The sequence below is a fragment of the Dermacentor silvarum genome, chromosome 6 (assembly GCF_013339745.2).
Source record: "Dermacentor silvarum isolate Dsil-2018 chromosome 6, BIME_Dsil_1.4, whole genome shotgun sequence".
NCBI lineage: Eukaryota > Metazoa > Arthropoda > Arachnida > Ixodida > Ixodidae > Dermacentor > Dermacentor silvarum.
Window position 1 is genome coordinate 15,523,127 of NC_051159.1, and position 16,456 is coordinate 15,539,582.

Consider the following 16,456-nt stretch of genomic DNA (forward strand, 5'->3'; position numbering starts at 1 on the left):
CATCCCTCGACCCGGCGATCTTGCCGCCGCGGGCGTGACCTTTCCCCCTCCCTTCATTCAAACCTGATCCCGCCGCTTGCTGCAGCTGGCCTAGCCCGCCAAGCTGGCACTCTCCTTTTCCAGTTGATGTTGCCGAAGGAAAAAAAAGAAATTGGTTCAGAAATTGCCTGCACGTTAGAATCGAGTACGACCCTAAATTTGCGCTACCATATAGCCATCAGCATTTCAATATGGCTGCCTCCTACGCACTTCGAGCCTTGCTCCTGTAGCTTCGACCATGTGCTGTAGTACGTGTGCTTAGGCATTAGTCTAACAATTTAGTTAAACAGCAAATCTTTACAAGTTTATACGGGCAATAAAACCTATCCTTACTTTGTATAGTTGTCTGCTAATTTGCTGTCGCAATCGACGCTTCGCCTTTCGGGCGAAACTGGGACTTTTTTGTTCATCGCAACTTTAGTGTATTGGGAGTAAATCTTGAGCGATAGTTGTATTTCTGTATGAAAGCATGAGGTGCGCGGTACTGTAAAGGATTCTTTTTCCTCACTTTTGGTCATGGAAAACGGGTGCACGTTAGAATCGAGTAAATACAGTAAGCGTTTCTTTTTCGTATTTTCATGGCGAACCTGCATATACAGTGGAATCTCGATGATACGATCATGGCTAATACGAATATCCGGATGATACGAATTTTCCCGCGGTCCCGGCCGAGCCCCATTACTTTGCAACGTGCTAGAGTACGGTTCTTACGAATCGATTTTCGACCCGCGTTGGTTGATACGAATAAACTCCGCCCCACCGACGGCCGCGAAAGAGAACGACGGTCACGTGCTTTCTCCCTTTCTCTTTTGGTTCGGAGGCGCGGACGGCGCAGAGGCCGCGACTGGGCGCGAAGAGTTTGAAGCGGTGGCGCTTTTGTTGCTTTTGTGCTTTTCCTCCTTTTCGGCGACCGCCCATCGGACGGAGTGGCTGCTATGCTTCGGGCCGCGTTCTTTGCGTTTGCGCCATTTTGCCTAGTCGCAGCGAGCTATGTTGACCGAGATACGATCTCAGCTGATTCGCGCGGCGGTACGCCGAGGCGTGGGAGCCTCCGTTGGCGCGTCTTCCGTCGACTGTGTTATCGGTGCCGGTGGCACAGGGTGATTGTCGGTTTCGCTGCTGGAGTCACACGGTGCAAGATAGCGCGGCACGTTCAGTCGGGTGCTCCTCCGCTTCTCCCTCTAATCGCCGTATTTTTCTTGCCGTAGGAGGCTTGCGCTTCCGTATTCCGAAGGCGTGCTTCGTCCAAAATTTCTTCTCCAACGAGCGACGATCCATCACTAACCTGGGAGCTCTCAGTAATGCGAATTCTGCGTGTCAAGTGAAGACGCCGGCGTGGTTTACGAAGCAGACAACTGCGGTTGCCATCTTGCCCCTGCCACAGCAGCAACCAATCGAGAGACTCCTTTCAGCACGGCAGCCAATCGGAAGCCCGCTTTCATCGATGGGCCAGTGTGACTACCTATCGCAGACCCGCACTTCTTTTGAGTTTGCGCGTTTGTTACAAGATGGCGACGACAGACGAATTGAGAAGCGGAACGGCGAATTTTTTAGCTTTCGAACGATACCAAGATGGCGGCGCTCGGTGGCGGGAAATACGAGATATGTCTCCGTGAATTGCGGTTATCTGGCGCGATTTAAAGCTGTTTTCTCGCCATGCGCACTGACGAATAAATATTTTTCGGCCACTTTTAGTGCGTTTTCAGCCAAACCATTTTGATACAGCGTAGATTAGGCGTTGCAGATACCGAAACGCGTGGTTTTCAAAAATCAAATTTTCTGGCGATTTTCGCGATCTGATCCCTTCATCCCCCATAATTTAGTTAGTTTTAATTGTGTTTCGATGATACGAATTTCGGCTATAATACGAATATTTTTCATGACCCCGTGAGATTCGTATCATCGAGATTCCACTGTAACGAAATCCTCTTTATAACGAAGTTTTTCGGGAATTTGTCAATTTCATTATATCCAGGTTTAACTGTAATAGCAGGGATTGATTGCAATGTACCAATTTTAAGCGGACATGTTGACATGTGGGCGCTATCGTTTCATGTGAAAACTCCCTAATTTTTTCATCACCCAACCTTATACAGTATAGACCACACGTAGCCGTTTATAGTGCAGAATTGGCTACAACGCGGCCTTTTCCGACTCCCGTTTACCCTCTCATAAAGCTCCATGTATACGCTTACCGCTTACAGTGCAGCCGCGTGGGACAAAATACCGGTTATAATGCGGCTTCCGCGGGTAAATCTCGCCGACGAGGGCAGCAGCGAGCACGCTTCTCGACAAGGTGCGTGCTGCCGGCCGGCGTATGCATTATTCAATACAATCAAACTCTCGTTAATTCGAACTTATTTGGCCACACATCAGTTAATTCGGACTACATTCGGAGCTCGGTGAGCGAGGAGCGCATCAAATGTGCGACACAAAAGAGCAAGAACGGCGCTAGCGTCCAACCGAAACGAAGCGGCGGAGTCCGCATCGCCTCAGCCATCACATGAAATCGTATAAGTGAATGACAGCAATGCCGGAACACTTCGAGCCTATTTGTGTCTTTAAAGCCTGTATTCCTGTGTTTACCGCCGCGCATAACACCGCGTTGGCCGCGAGCTTTCGTAGCTGCGTAGTTGTCATCCACGATCGTGTCGGTAGCGGCCGCGGTTTTCTCCACAGCAGTTGCAGCGAACAGTAGTTTCGTTTTTACTCAGTACGCGCGTCGGCCGCGTGCCTAAAAAACTGCGTATGTAGTCTCCATGGATGATCGCATAGATAGCGACCGCGGTTTCGACTGCAGTTGTTGCAGCGAATGGTAGTTAATTCGTCCAGACTCGGTGCGTGCGTCGGGCGTGTGCCTTCAGCACCGTAAAGTCCCCGTTCATAATCATGACGATAGCGGTCGCATTTTTTTCCACAGCCATGCAGCAAACAGTTTCATTTTGACTTGGTGCAAAGCTGTCGAGCTTAAAGAGCACCGGCTACATCGCGATAGTACAAAGCGTGTCTACATGCTTGGTCTACATGTTTTGCATACGTGCAGGGCTTGAAAATCGTTGTTTTGGTTATAGTGCGGTACCGCTTATAGTACAGATAATCGCAACTCCGGCGACTTACGTTATAAGCGGTCTACACTGTATGTGGCTTGAGGTCTGAAGATGGCTTCATCTTGTAATGCACACTTGCGGTGAACCAGACACCAGCTGCTCTACCTCTGTGATTATGTGACAGTGGCGACGAATGTGGTAGTAGGTGAAGCTAAAATAAAGGCTTTCAAAGGTCGTCACACATTCCAGCAGGCATATTGGTTTTCCAAAGCACACTACAGTTTTATTGCTTTTTGAAGACAACGTTTTCTTTGGTGAATTGCCACCACTTTTCCGTATTGGATATGTCTATTTCTAATGTCTGTTTCTAGCCTCTTCTATGGGCCGATCCCGAGGACAGTGAAGTCTAAAAATGTGGCAAAGCTGATGACTGATGGTTACTATGGTGATGATAATTAGCGACAAAAATTTGAGAGGCAATTCAACCTCTAGTTGACGTCAGTGGAATGCGGTCACTCCAGTACAACTCTCACAATAAATCATATGGTTCATACACCCCAACTCACCTAGGAAAACATTGTTTTTTATCGACTTCAACTAGAGGTTGAATCGCCTTCCAACTTTTTGCACATGTGTGGGCCGTGCCAACGAAATTCGGCCCAAATTTAGAGAGTAAGTGCAGTGCTTACATGAGAATATACTGTACCTATGTGCCCACAGTGTGCACCATACAATTATCTGCGTACTGCTCATGCTCAGTGGTGTCACGATGAGCTTCTTGCGCGGTGGTGGAAGCGCTTGCGTTTGCTGCAATATTCACATTCAGTAGGAGACATTCTTGTCCACCACTTGTGCCCTGCTTGTTGCCCTGCTTGTTGCAGCAATTCAGTGGCTATGGTGTTGTATTGCTGAGCAGGTTGCAGGCTTTATTCCCAGCCGTGATGACTACAGTTCGATGAGGATGGATGCAAGAGTGCACGTGTGCCGAGCTTTGACTGTGCATTGAAGAACCTCAGGTGGTCAAAATCAATCCTACTGCAGCGTCTATCACAGCTACTGGGCTGCTTTTGGATGCTTAACTGCACCAATGAAATGGACTCAATCAGCAGCAGCCATCTCTTGTTTGGAAACAATTGATCTCTTTGGCAGAGAAAGTCTCATGAGGTGATTCCATGTTACTCCAGTGGAGGGCAAATGCATTCAAGTTGAATGTTGACTTTATATAAGCTTTGGTCACACCACACATGTTAGACAAGACCTTCGGAGGAACATGCAAAGAGGAGACAGTGAGAATAGTGACGCAATCGTAGGCACGCCACAGATGAATTTTCTTTGTTGGTCGAGCCATGTGCTACTGCTGCTGAAAAATTACTGGATGAAATTTTCAATTCAGTTCAGTTTTATTTTCTTGAACGAAGGTCTTCTGGACTAAAGGTTGCTTATTCAGCCTGATGTGGTCCAGAAATAACGTATAGCAACATGACATTTCCTGATGTAACAACATGCAGAATGCTATGTAGTGAAAACGTACAGAAAAGACAATGTAGTGAAAGAAGCAACATAATATTGTAACACGAACATATAAATGCTGTATCCCTATCATTTGCTGAATAACACTGGCGGTGACGATGATGATGGCCTCAAGCTATGGAGCAGCATCAAGAGAAGTAGACTGAGCTTAGCCTGAATCTGCTCCTTGATTGAGAACAACATTGTCTTTTGTTATTGAAGTGATCTAGCTATTCCTGTGTTATTTTCGAATGAGTGAGAGGCGAAGCACATGCATTTGTTGCGAAGACTATGTTGCCGCCAGTGGGAAGAAAATACCAGAAAGAACTGGCGTGTGACCGAAAAGAAGAGAACAGAGAAGTCGCACGCGACTACAAGGAAGTGGCACGTGACTACAAGGACAAAGAAGAAAAAGAGAATGTGCTCAGGTGGCAGGCCTTTGGCTAGTGTGGAAGCCACGCTCTGGAGACACCAGCGGGTGAAGACCTGGCTCGGAGAGGGGACCCATTGGCAACACACCAGCCTGCCGTCCCCTTAGAGTGCTGCGACGGTGCATCACAGTACCCGAGCAGGTTCCAACTGCAGCCCCGTCCTGTGCCACGGAGGCCGCCCAAGGACACGTCGCCACTTGCCGAGCCCCACCCTGTGCAACGGTGGCTACCTATTTGATTGTCAGCAGTAGCTTAGCCAGAAATTTTGTTCTGGGGGGGGGGGGGCCTCACCTTGCAGTGCGGGCTCCTTCTTATAGAATTTGTCAAGGGATCAAATACATGAATAATAACTGCATTGCCATTGCCAATGCCATTGTATATTAGATGCTGCAAACGAATTACTGAACGCTACGCACTGTCAAGTCAAATATGTATTTTTTCATCAAAGAATATATTCGTATGTCCCAAAAATTGTGGCAGAAATAACTGGTATCAATGCTTCCGCGTTTTCTTTGTATATTTAATGAGTAAAGAAAATATCACACAAACTTTAGAACTTTATCAGTTCGAAACCAGCAAAGCAGTGCATGCAGCTGATATGAAAAACATAAAGGCCATGAAATGAACAAGTTGAGGACAAATATTTTGATGAATCTTTGTCATTCAAGAACCTTGTTTACATTTTTGTACATATGCAACGGCCAGGGAAAAACCTCAATGACGCTGTCCTTCGTTGCAATAGATTGCGCAGGAGCAGCTGTTACCAGTCGTGTATTGTAATTACACTGAGATTATAGTCGCAACAGTGAGTACATATAAAAAGCAGGAGCTCTGCAAAATATACATTAGTAATGCATAGAATGGAATATACAAATGCGAAGATACAAATCGCTAAAGGGCGAAAAAGTGTCGCTGGAAACGAAGTTCACTGCTTGTATACACGAAACCTCGCAACAAGATATTTAAAAATACGTATAAGTCTCCAATAAATCTACGTATTTAAGCAAACGTCACTGTATATAATGCGTCAAACAAGACAAATAAACATGTTGCGCAGTCACAGATAGTAAACTTTGCACACAGAAAGACAGATGATCCAGGCAAGAACAAAACTATGATCGCAGAAATCGTGATATGCACTTGAGCCATGCGGCAGTCGCGACAGCACCATATGGGTAGAATAATAGAGGAATAATGCAGAAATCAGTACGAAAATGTGTAATTTAACCGCCTGCAGAGCGGCAACAATTATTCTTCACCCAAAATTGAAGAAGGCTATTGCTTCGGTTCGAAAAAGAAGTAAAAGCAGGTAGCTAAAAAGGAAAGAAAAGGCCAAACGAAAGCCACAGATGATCTGGTAAGTTGAACTACCCAATATCCGAGTGTGTTGAGAAACGCTGCGTGGGCCGGACTTTCAATGATAAAGGTCGGTCGAAATTGGTTATTGGTGTCCTTGTAATTTTTGTATTTGCATGATAATTTTGATCATGATGCTAACTGTTAGAATAAACAGCGAAAATTTCTGTGGTTTTAAAAGCTAATGAGCAGTCATACGTTTTCATAATTATGAGTTTATGGATCTGAAGGAACAGCTTTTTACTTGCATTGATTTCTGCTGCTTCGCTATCTTAAGGACAAACTTAACTCGGCGGGGAAGTTTAGTGAAGCGGTCACTGACTTCGGACATGTTGATGCCGACGTCTCTGTGGTCGTATAGAAGCGCCGGCCTAACCATGCGTTCCTCAGACATTGTAGAGTGCAAGTAGTTTTTTAGAAATCCCTTGTTAAAAAAAATATATTCTCTGCGCTGGTAGTGGTCACTGGAAGTGTGACTAGAATCTAGAATCTGCGCAGCAGTTTGTACACATTTACATAGAACCTGCAGTCGCAATGAGAGCGGGCATCTATTCCGGTGCTAAAACCTTAAAACACTCCTTCGATGTCGTTGGCGTCCTTGTTTAGGTACCTTGCACAAATAGTAAGCTGTTCGATTCCAGCAATATCCATCGTTTCGTCAGCAAGTATGGAGAAGCAGCCTGCAGCGTTTATTTTTGCATCTAGGCTTTTTTTGATAATTTCACCGCAAATTTCTATAATTTGGTTTTGTACATCTGGGTTTAAATACGAGGCATTACTGGGGCAACTTTCCAAATGGTTCTTCAGATAGGTATCTCCACAATCAGCTCGCATGTGAAGAAGCACTCTGAAAATACCAGTATTTTCAGCGGGGGCTTTGCTTAAATTTTTAGGACCACTGTCCCTATGGCCACGGAGAGCCAGACCTTGTCGCCCGCGAAAAAGAACTGCCTCAATAATAGGTCGTTAATTTTCTCCTGTTTTATTTTACTTTGCCTGCCCTGGTCCAGCTGATCGATCACATTAGGCGCGCTTCCTGAATATGTTTGGAGGAAATTGTCAGCTGCCAGCTGACATTCACGGTGATATTTAGTATTTTCATGCGTGTGGAAGATTGTGAGCACGTGCTTCCATTTCTGGAACAGCTTGGATACGAGGGCTCCAGTGCGCGCATGTTGGCCAAAGTTTATAAGAACATTAAACCCATAAAGTTCCAGAATTGAAAATGTAAAGCACGCCTTTGGAAATGTCAGTGCACCTTTCGCGTCAAAAGTTTATGAGAAGTTTATACCCATAAAGTTTCGTAATTGAAATTCATGCGCTCCGTAGATTCCGCGACTGCTGCGAGATGCTGCAACACGCCTGCTCGCTATCGAAAAGCCCTTGAAGTTTGTGCTGAGATGGGGCTTCTTGCGTTATGTGATTCCAGGTGCAAGGGCGTTGCCATGAAATCCAGCCTGAGTTTATTATTTTATTTATTTATTTTACAAGTACTGCCAGCCTTGTTACCAGTTTGCAATGTTCGTGCCGAACTGTCTTTTCGAGTGCGAAAAAGACATTGTAGACAAAATCCAGAATGATTCCCGGCGCCGGTGGTTGTTTTGGATGGCGGTGCATGCCAGCACGAAAAAATTTCGGAGGAGGGGGGTTGCTCCCCCTGGCTACGCCCTTGATTGTCAGTCCCCTACGTGTGTCATGGTGATTTCTCTTAGACTGACACAATTGAGCTAGGACGTCCAAACGGTCAGGACTTTGCAGTAGGACTGTATACATATTGTATAGGTTTTTTTTGATGTGGTTGCAGTGTTTGTTTTATGGTTTCGTTGTTACGTTTCTTTAATTACAAATGTGTTTCTAGTGCATGCAACTTGCCGCTGTCTTTAGTCGGCTGGCATTCGTGACATAGCTGCTGTGTTTAGTCAGCCACAAGAGTTATGTAATGGTACAGTACCCACTTATAACAATGCCGGTTTTAACAAAGCAGTTGAACCTGGATATAACGAAATTGACAAAAATTCCACAAAAACATCGTTATAAAGAGGATTTCGTTATATGCAGGTTCAGCATGAAAATTCGGAAAAGAAACACTTACCATATTTACTGGATTCTAACGCGCCCTCGATTGTAACGCACACCCGTCTTCCGTTTTCGTCGAAGCACTCATCCTTAGAATGTCAGACCAGGTACTGGATGCGTGGACGCGTCTCGTTTCGCACAAGCGTGAGGCATCGGAAACCAAGAGCGAGCGTCACGATGGCATCGTAGCGTCGTACAGTGTTACAGTAGAACCTCACTATTATGTTCCCAGGTGCTGCGTTTTCCTGGCCGTTACGTCGTTTTCGCCGATCCCGGCACAACTCCCATAGAACCCAATGCGTTGGTAACCCCGCTGTTGCGTCGCAACTGTGGGACCGTTCCCGCATCATACGTTGCGAACTGCCACCCCGCGCCGGCCCGAGCGGCCATTTTTACTTTTCATGGCACTTGGCTTGGTGGCTTGACGATGGCATTGGCCGCCTAAAGTGCTGGAGGCGACAACTATGACGTATTTTGGGTTTCCGCCAGCAAAAGTATGGCCCTTGAGATCCGTATTTGCTATCTAAAGATGGTATCTATGACGCGTTGTGGCCCTGAAATTGGTTTTGGTTCATAGATGTCCCGTATAAAGTCCAAGGGCGATAACACAGTGGCCGCGCGCCATGTGCTGTATGTGCGAGTGAAAACGTGCGAGGGGAGCCGACGACGGTGTCTATCTCATGCGCGCATGAAAGAAAAGCAGGGAAGGAAGCCCGCCTCCTTCCGTTGCGCTCGAGGCACCAGCGAGGGGGGAGGGATAGCGGGCGGCGTTGTACTGTACTTTGGCATCAACTGCGTACTGTGCGGCGGGTCGCGCGGGCCGTATCTTGAAAGCGATTTGCATTGGGGCAGAGTCTAGGCAGTGTAGGTGCGTGGGCGGCTCGTAGCTTTGTGCATGCTGTGGGTTCTCGGAGCTCAGTCTGCGTTGAAGCGATAGACAACAGCACGAAGGTCACTTCGCTCGCTTCTGCAGTGGCGCTTAAATTCCTCACCCCAGCGTTTGTCGGCAACATCAACTGGAAAAGGAGAGTGCCGGTTGGCAGGCTAGGCCAGCTGCATGCAAGCGGCAGGATGAGGTTTGAATGAAGGGAGGGGGAAAGGTCACACCCGCGGCAGCAAGATCGCTGGGCCGAGGGATGCAGGCCCACCTCGCACACGCTCGCACGCACACACACGTGTGCTCGCTTTGCATTCTGTCGCGGTGGAGAAGGTGCTTCCAGTTGCTGCTCGCGCAAAAATGACAAAATTTGGGACGAAATCTCTGGGTTGTCGGTGAGGAAAATTCGTTATTTTGAGGTGGTCTCCCGCAGCCACTTCGTTGCGTAGAGGTCTCAAATACATGTGCTTCTATGGAGTAATGGCAGGGAATAGAAAAACTTCGTTATATCCAGTAATTCGTTATATGAAGGTTCGTTATAAGCAGGTTTAACTGTATTCAGTTGCTACATACAAGCATCTCATTTAGCACGTCTAAACTCATAATTTGTACAGAACATTGTGCACAGTTCATATATGCTATAGCAGATAAAGGAAGCACATAATTGTTGCACATTTTGCTAATATTGTTCTATTGGACGGCCCCAGGGGATGCCCCATTATGTGGTATAAAAGCCCACACCACACCACAGTCGATTGGTCATTTGGGCACTGTGTGGAACTTGTGTATGTGTGTCATTTCTTCAGGACCGCCGGCCATGCTTGGCACCTCCCTTTGCAAACATAACAGTAAGCACATAAGGAAAGAAAAAAAAAGAAAAAGCTGTTCTGAACAACGGAACCATTACATACTCCAGTTTACAAATTTTGTAGCTGTTCATTCTTTGCAAAGTGTTTTGTGTAATTGTTCTTGTTCACCTGGAAGAACTTATAGCTTTGCTAGTTCATAATCCATCTTGGTAACACCTTAAGAGCAGAAGAAAACACCGACTACACTCAAGCACTCAAACACACGTAAAAGCACTCAAACACACATAAAATTGCAAGAAATCCCCCCCCCCCCCCACCTTATCACTCGAGTGCTCGCATAAAAATGGGAGGTGCTGTCGTTTGTGTGTGGGTGAGTACATTTGCTTGCCCTCTTAAGCGGTCAACAGATGCTCCTGTTCAGCTCTAACGTCTTATGCCATGTCATGTGTGAAGAAGAGCGGTGTATCACAGACCCCTCCAACTGGGTGCAGATTGTTCCCAAGAACGGAACCACGGTGGGTGCCTACCTGCGAAACATGAGCCCTCACTTCCGGCCGGAGGGTACCATGGGGGGGCTGATGCCGGTGCGCATGCTGGCTGAGATCGGGCTCCAGAAACTGCAGCGAGACTTTGTCAATATCTTTGTCGGTAAGTTGCTTGCTTTCTCTCCCGCACAACCAGCAGCACCACTTCTGTAACTGTAGCAGAAGGTGGTGTAACAGGTGTGGCAGTTTAGTTCCTAGAATGGCCTTGGGGGAAGCAACTTTTTTTCATATGTAGCATTGCAGTAATTGTCATCATGTTCATTGCTCTGTTGACCTGCAAAGCAGCAGTGAAACCCAGGTCTCAGAACCTTTAGGACAGTATCGTGAATTGTGAGCTAGTTGGTCACACATAGCGAAAGCACTTGACTGCGCTAGGGACGGGGACGAAACGCTCGTGTTGTTGTATGTGTATGTCCATCTCTAGAGCAGTCAAATGCTTTCATTTCGGGGCTTTAACGAATAACATAACAAGAGCACAAACTGCAGTCATTGATAATTCAGACATGCTCGATTATTCGGACGGCTTTGCAACACAGCCACTGGCCACTTTGACTTAATGTATAAGGACGACCGAAATTTCAGACTCCGTCTGCATGAGCCAAGCAGAAATAGCAATATGTTGGCTTTTATATGTCGCCAGCATTGCCACGTCATGGTCATCGGCCATGTTGCCGGTGCCTCCTTGAAACCAAAACTAGCAAAACATGGATGCGCATCAAACCAGTTCAGATTTCAGTGTTGGTGCGTGTGCCAATGCGAGACGTGTCGTCTGCTGCAGGTCTGGAGCTGGCCAGCCAGGAGCAGCTGGTGCCCTTCCTTGTGTGCCCGACCAAATCGGATGAGGCCCTCGGCGAGCTGTGGAAGCTGCAGGCGGTCCTGGACATGATAATGCTGTGCAAGACCTACCTGCACCTCCCCATTCACTACCTTAGCGGGTACACCAGGTACAGTGCAGCACACTTCCTCTCAAACCGACAGATGCGCTATTGCTATGACAGGCCGATGGCTTTGTTGGAGTGCCCTGTCAGAGCACCAGTATTGCTTTCGGGTGTCTGCGTGCTGGTTCCTTTGTTGAACTTGAACTTTATTTCCATCATCGATGGAGGAGGAGAGGAAAAAAGCTTTGTAAACAGCTTGACTGGCTCTCTCCCCCCCCCTCCTGGATACAGCAAATGACACACAAACAAAAAAATTTACAACAATGTAAAATAATTCAAATAAGACTAAACGCAGACTGTAGGTTTACCTTAGGAAGCGTATTGTAGCATACAAGAAACGGCAGGAGCCCATGTTCTGGGCTGTACCTGTTACGTCTTCATCATAATAACGACCTCTCATTTTCGTTGGTAGCGGTCTACCCACCACAGCAGCTCAGTGGCTATATCATTGCGCTGTTGACCATGGGTTCAATTTCTGCTGGGTGCAATAGCCACATTCCAGACAGGGGTGGAATTCAAAATGCTCGTGTACTTTGGGTGCATTTTCAAGAAACCCAGGTGATAAAACTTTATCCGGAGCCCTCCATTATGATGTGCCTTATGGCCAACTATGCAGTTTTGGAATGTTAAACCTCAAAATTCATTTATTAGTGTTCTAGCTTGAAAGCAGATAGCTTTTTGTGTCAGTATCGAATATTTATTGCCTACCAGAGGGGCTCAATTGCCTTGATGTTCTTCTGGGCACGATGTCATGAGTTTGATTGCCTTCATGTGTTGTGCATGTGTTTCTCATTTCTTGCAACAAAAATCAATAAGGGTGTTCCATCACTGCCGTGTGCTAGGATGCACCAAGCTATGCGGCAGAAAGTAGTAGGCGTAACATTAACTGACAGGAAGATGGCTGTGATGAAATAGAAAATGCTGGTAGGTGATGTTCCAGTTGAGATTGTGAGCAAGAAGTGGAGTTAGACAGGTTATGTGATGTGTACAGCGCATAACCAGCGGCCTAGTAGGGAGATAGAATGGCCACTGTGGTAACGGAAACCCAGTTGATGGTGGCAGTGGATTAGCCAGACAGGGGTGGCTGAATATCGCTTGGAGAGGCCTCCGTCCTCCAGTGGACATGAATAGGCTGATGATGAAAAATAAAAAAAAGTCATAGTTTCGCCCATCAGGGCGAGCATTGATTGCGATAGCAAATTATTGGGAAGCTATATGAATTAAGATTAGTTTTGTTATCAGCTGCATAAGCTGCTGTAAACATTCGCTTACTAGCTAAATTAACGAGCACATTCTCACACACAGGCAAACACAACACATCTCACACCATGACCGTGGACTCTCGCTGTCACAACGCTGGCCCGATGAAGAGCGGCAGCAGCGGCGAGCGAATTCCCTTTCGTGCTGCCTCTCGCTTTAACACGAGCTAGGTGCACGAGAACGCAGCACACACGAAGCCGCCGGCTATATCCGGCCAGCTAGACTTCGAACCCAACGCAGATTGCCTCCCGGATGGGACGTGCGCAGCTGCACTCTGCCGTCGCAGCTGGAGTACAGCGTACTAACCTGACCCCTTTCCTCCTCCTTGCATGCGTGGGAAGACGATGTGCACCCTCCCCACCTTCCACCGTTGCATCAAGCCACCATACGTCTAGGCTCACCCTTGCAAGTTTTCACTCACACCTACAGCAGGTGACACATATTCGCACTTGGACTTTATACAGAACATCACGGCAGCGCCGGCGGCGATGGCAAGAAGTTGCCTGGAATGTTCATATGATCGCTATCGCAATAAAAAAAATTGTCATCAACCCAAGAGTAACAAAAATCTAAGGAAACCAATGATGATGTTTATGAGTGTGTGTGCATGCAGGCATGTGAACATGTGTGTGTGTGTTTGTGCATATGCAAATTGGGTTCAAGGGGAGGGGATGTTGGCAGGGGCAAAACTAGGTCCCTGCTTCTCTGCGTTTAGTGCTTCTTTAGTCCCTTTGTTTAGCGCTTGCAACATGTACATTAGGAACACATGCCGTGCTCAGCTGGTGGTCTTCTGTTCCAGGGAAGCCCTGAAGTACTTCAGCAACTGTGAACGCGGAAAGTACATCCACAAGTTCAGGTTTCCGCTGAAAGTTCCCCTTGTTCGTGTGGTGCTGGACAAGTGAGCATCTCTTTCTGCTCTGACACAATGAAATTCAGTTCAGTTCAATGTTATTATCATTTATTTATTTTATATATTTACTATTCTTATTGTTTATATTTACTTTGAATTAATATTAGTTTCATTATTTTCCATTACTGTATTTATTCGATTATAAGGCAGTCATGATTATAAGGCGAGGGTGCAATTGGGGGGACCCAAGAAAAAGGAAACTTGAGTATGCACAGCAATATAAGGCGATGCAGAGTAGGATTATCAATGCTCGGCAGGAATCGCCTGAAATACTGAATTACTAACACAGCCAAAATGCCAAATGGCGACCATGAAATGGGGGGGCTTCAACACGCGGAATGCAGGTTTATATGTGAATTTTGCCGTTAGGTGTGGATTCACAGCAGCGAGAATTTCTCATTATAGTGTGTCTTCACCGCACGACACCGCGCGCTGCCGTAAAGCCAGTGTACTGTAAGGCGAAATTCTCACTGCTGTGAAGCCACACCTAAAGGTAAAATTTGCGTTTAGGGGGAGGGGGGGGGCGTTGACATCGAGGTTAAACTTCTGGGAAAACACCTCACCTTATATTCGAATAAATACGTTATGTCAAGTTTCATACATTATGTAATTTTGATGCAACCGCATCTAGTTCCTTAGTGGTAAATTAGTTGAGATCAATAAAAAAATGTCCAGTTTCGTCCGAAGGGCAAAGCTTCGAGAGCGATAGCAAGGTTAAGCATTGTGCTGAAGCTCCTCAGATGGCGCTCTAAGAATACACGGGGGCAACGTGCTTGCGCTGACACAGCATGCGAGGCAACTGCTGCTGCACATCGTAAACGGCGCCCTGATCGGTTTAAGACACCTCAGAATGCCGGCATGACGAGAAGCACACCCACTGGCATTGTACTTCAGTGGTATGGATTATGACGACCATTTTGTATGGTTGCATGGCTAAAGAAGGTTTTTTTCGAGTCCTCTCGCGCAAAGGCCTTACTGGCCTAGCCTTATACAAAATAGTGTTGGTTAGCATAGCCACTCTATTCGGATAACCACTCTAACTATAGAATCGGAATGGAATTCTAGGGTCGTTATTTAACCATATAGCTAAAACATCACGCTATCGCTGCTGAATCGTTTGTAGCCTCACCCCATAAGCCAGAGGTATAGTTTGTTTATTTATTTAATTTGTGTACCTTCAGGGACAATCAGCAAGAAACAATGAAATCCGCATTAGGTGATTAGGGCCTAGTTTTAGTTTATCCAGTAAAAGCTTGTGACACATCTTAAAATGCTTTAGAAAAAAGTTATAAAAATTAAATCAGCATATGATGACTGTTATGTACATTAGGTAACTGTAACATAATGTAACATTATGTACATTATGATGACTGATATTTACATTTTGCTTATGTGTAGACGAGATCAGCTGCGACTCACATGTGTACATCTTGTAGAGGTCATGCTGCGCAGACGCCAAAAATTAAATAGATTTATGTAGTACATTGTGTTGCTGTCATGAATTGCTGACTTTGCCTAAATCTCCACAAGCTTGTCACTGTTGCATCACTTCCGATTTGTCATCCCCAACCAGTGTCTCCCCGATGGAGTGGACTGCATCCATCAAGAGCCGACAGGGGAACTACGCTGCCCACACCATTGCCCACATCAGCACCACTCCCCCTTTCGATCACCTGCTCACCGAAAAGCAGTGCAGTAAGTCCTATATCTGCTTGGGCTTTTTGTGCCATCCACGTCGCGCTCGTAACCCTTTTATCGACGAATGTTGCCTACTGGAAACACACCAGAAAAAAAAATTAAAGTTTTGGTATTGAGTAAGGGGGGGGTTTCTAACTAAGCATCTCTGTCCAACACTGGATGACGGGCAGCAAGCGCTATTTGTTAGATTGGAAGAGAAACACAGGGCGAGGAAGTAGTAGTTTCGCTTCCCCCAGCTGCAGTGGTATCGCACGTTTAGCAGAGTAATGGCAATGGACACCAATGTTTCACATCCTATGAGAACTATCTGTAAAAGTTCCCAAAAAAGCCATAGAGTGGAGCTCACTTCCACGGTTCTGCCTGGTGTTACCCCTCTAGTCGTAACTTATTCATTTTTTTCGTGCGACATGCTTATTTTTGGTGTATTTTTCACTTTGATTATAAGTGAACATTTTCTTCGTGTATTTATACTCCTTGTTCATAAAAGGGTTGAGACACCAAATTTTAAGGCTATAAAAAGCCTGCTGTATGCAAGGACACTCAATATCAAGTGTTGGACACAGCATACGTTTAAAATATATTTTAATTCGCTTCTAAAGAGTGCCTAAATGCTCAGTCTCGCGATCGTGATTGAAAGCGATGTCACTGTAACATATTCTTGATATAAGCGCGAAGAAGACACGGACGGTGGCGGAAGACAGGACGAGCGCTAACTCACAACTAAATCTTTATTGGAAATAACAAACATATTTATACGTGATTGCAAAAACCGTAGCAAAGAAAACATCACATGGTCAAAAGGAATGGCAGTTACCAGAAAAATCTAATCAGGAAATGGTGAAGCCGCTAAAATTTAAACAAGAAAAAAAAAAAACTCTACTTCGCACTGACGCACGTGCAGAGCAAATATTGAAATTCACCTTCTGACAATGATAATTGTCTTGTTTTGCTAATTTGATTT

General features: G+C 46.0%; 1 protein-coding gene across 2 annotated transcripts in view; it reads left to right on the forward strand.

Moving 5' to 3' along the window:
• Positions 1-16,456, forward strand: part of LOC119455303 (protein zwilch homolog) — a 90,356-nt gene that overhangs the window by 53,641 nt on the left and 20,259 nt on the right. For both annotated transcript variants that reach the window (XM_049668694.1, XM_037716702.2), the window contains exons 12-15: positions 10,636-10,792; positions 11,468-11,633; positions 13,687-13,785; positions 15,371-15,492. In XM_049668694.1, the coding sequence (XP_049524651.1) occupies positions 10,636-10,792; positions 11,468-11,633; positions 13,687-13,785; positions 15,371-15,492 (544 nt within the window). The remainder of the gene's footprint in view (positions 1-10,635; positions 10,793-11,467; positions 11,634-13,686; positions 13,786-15,370; positions 15,493-16,456) is intronic.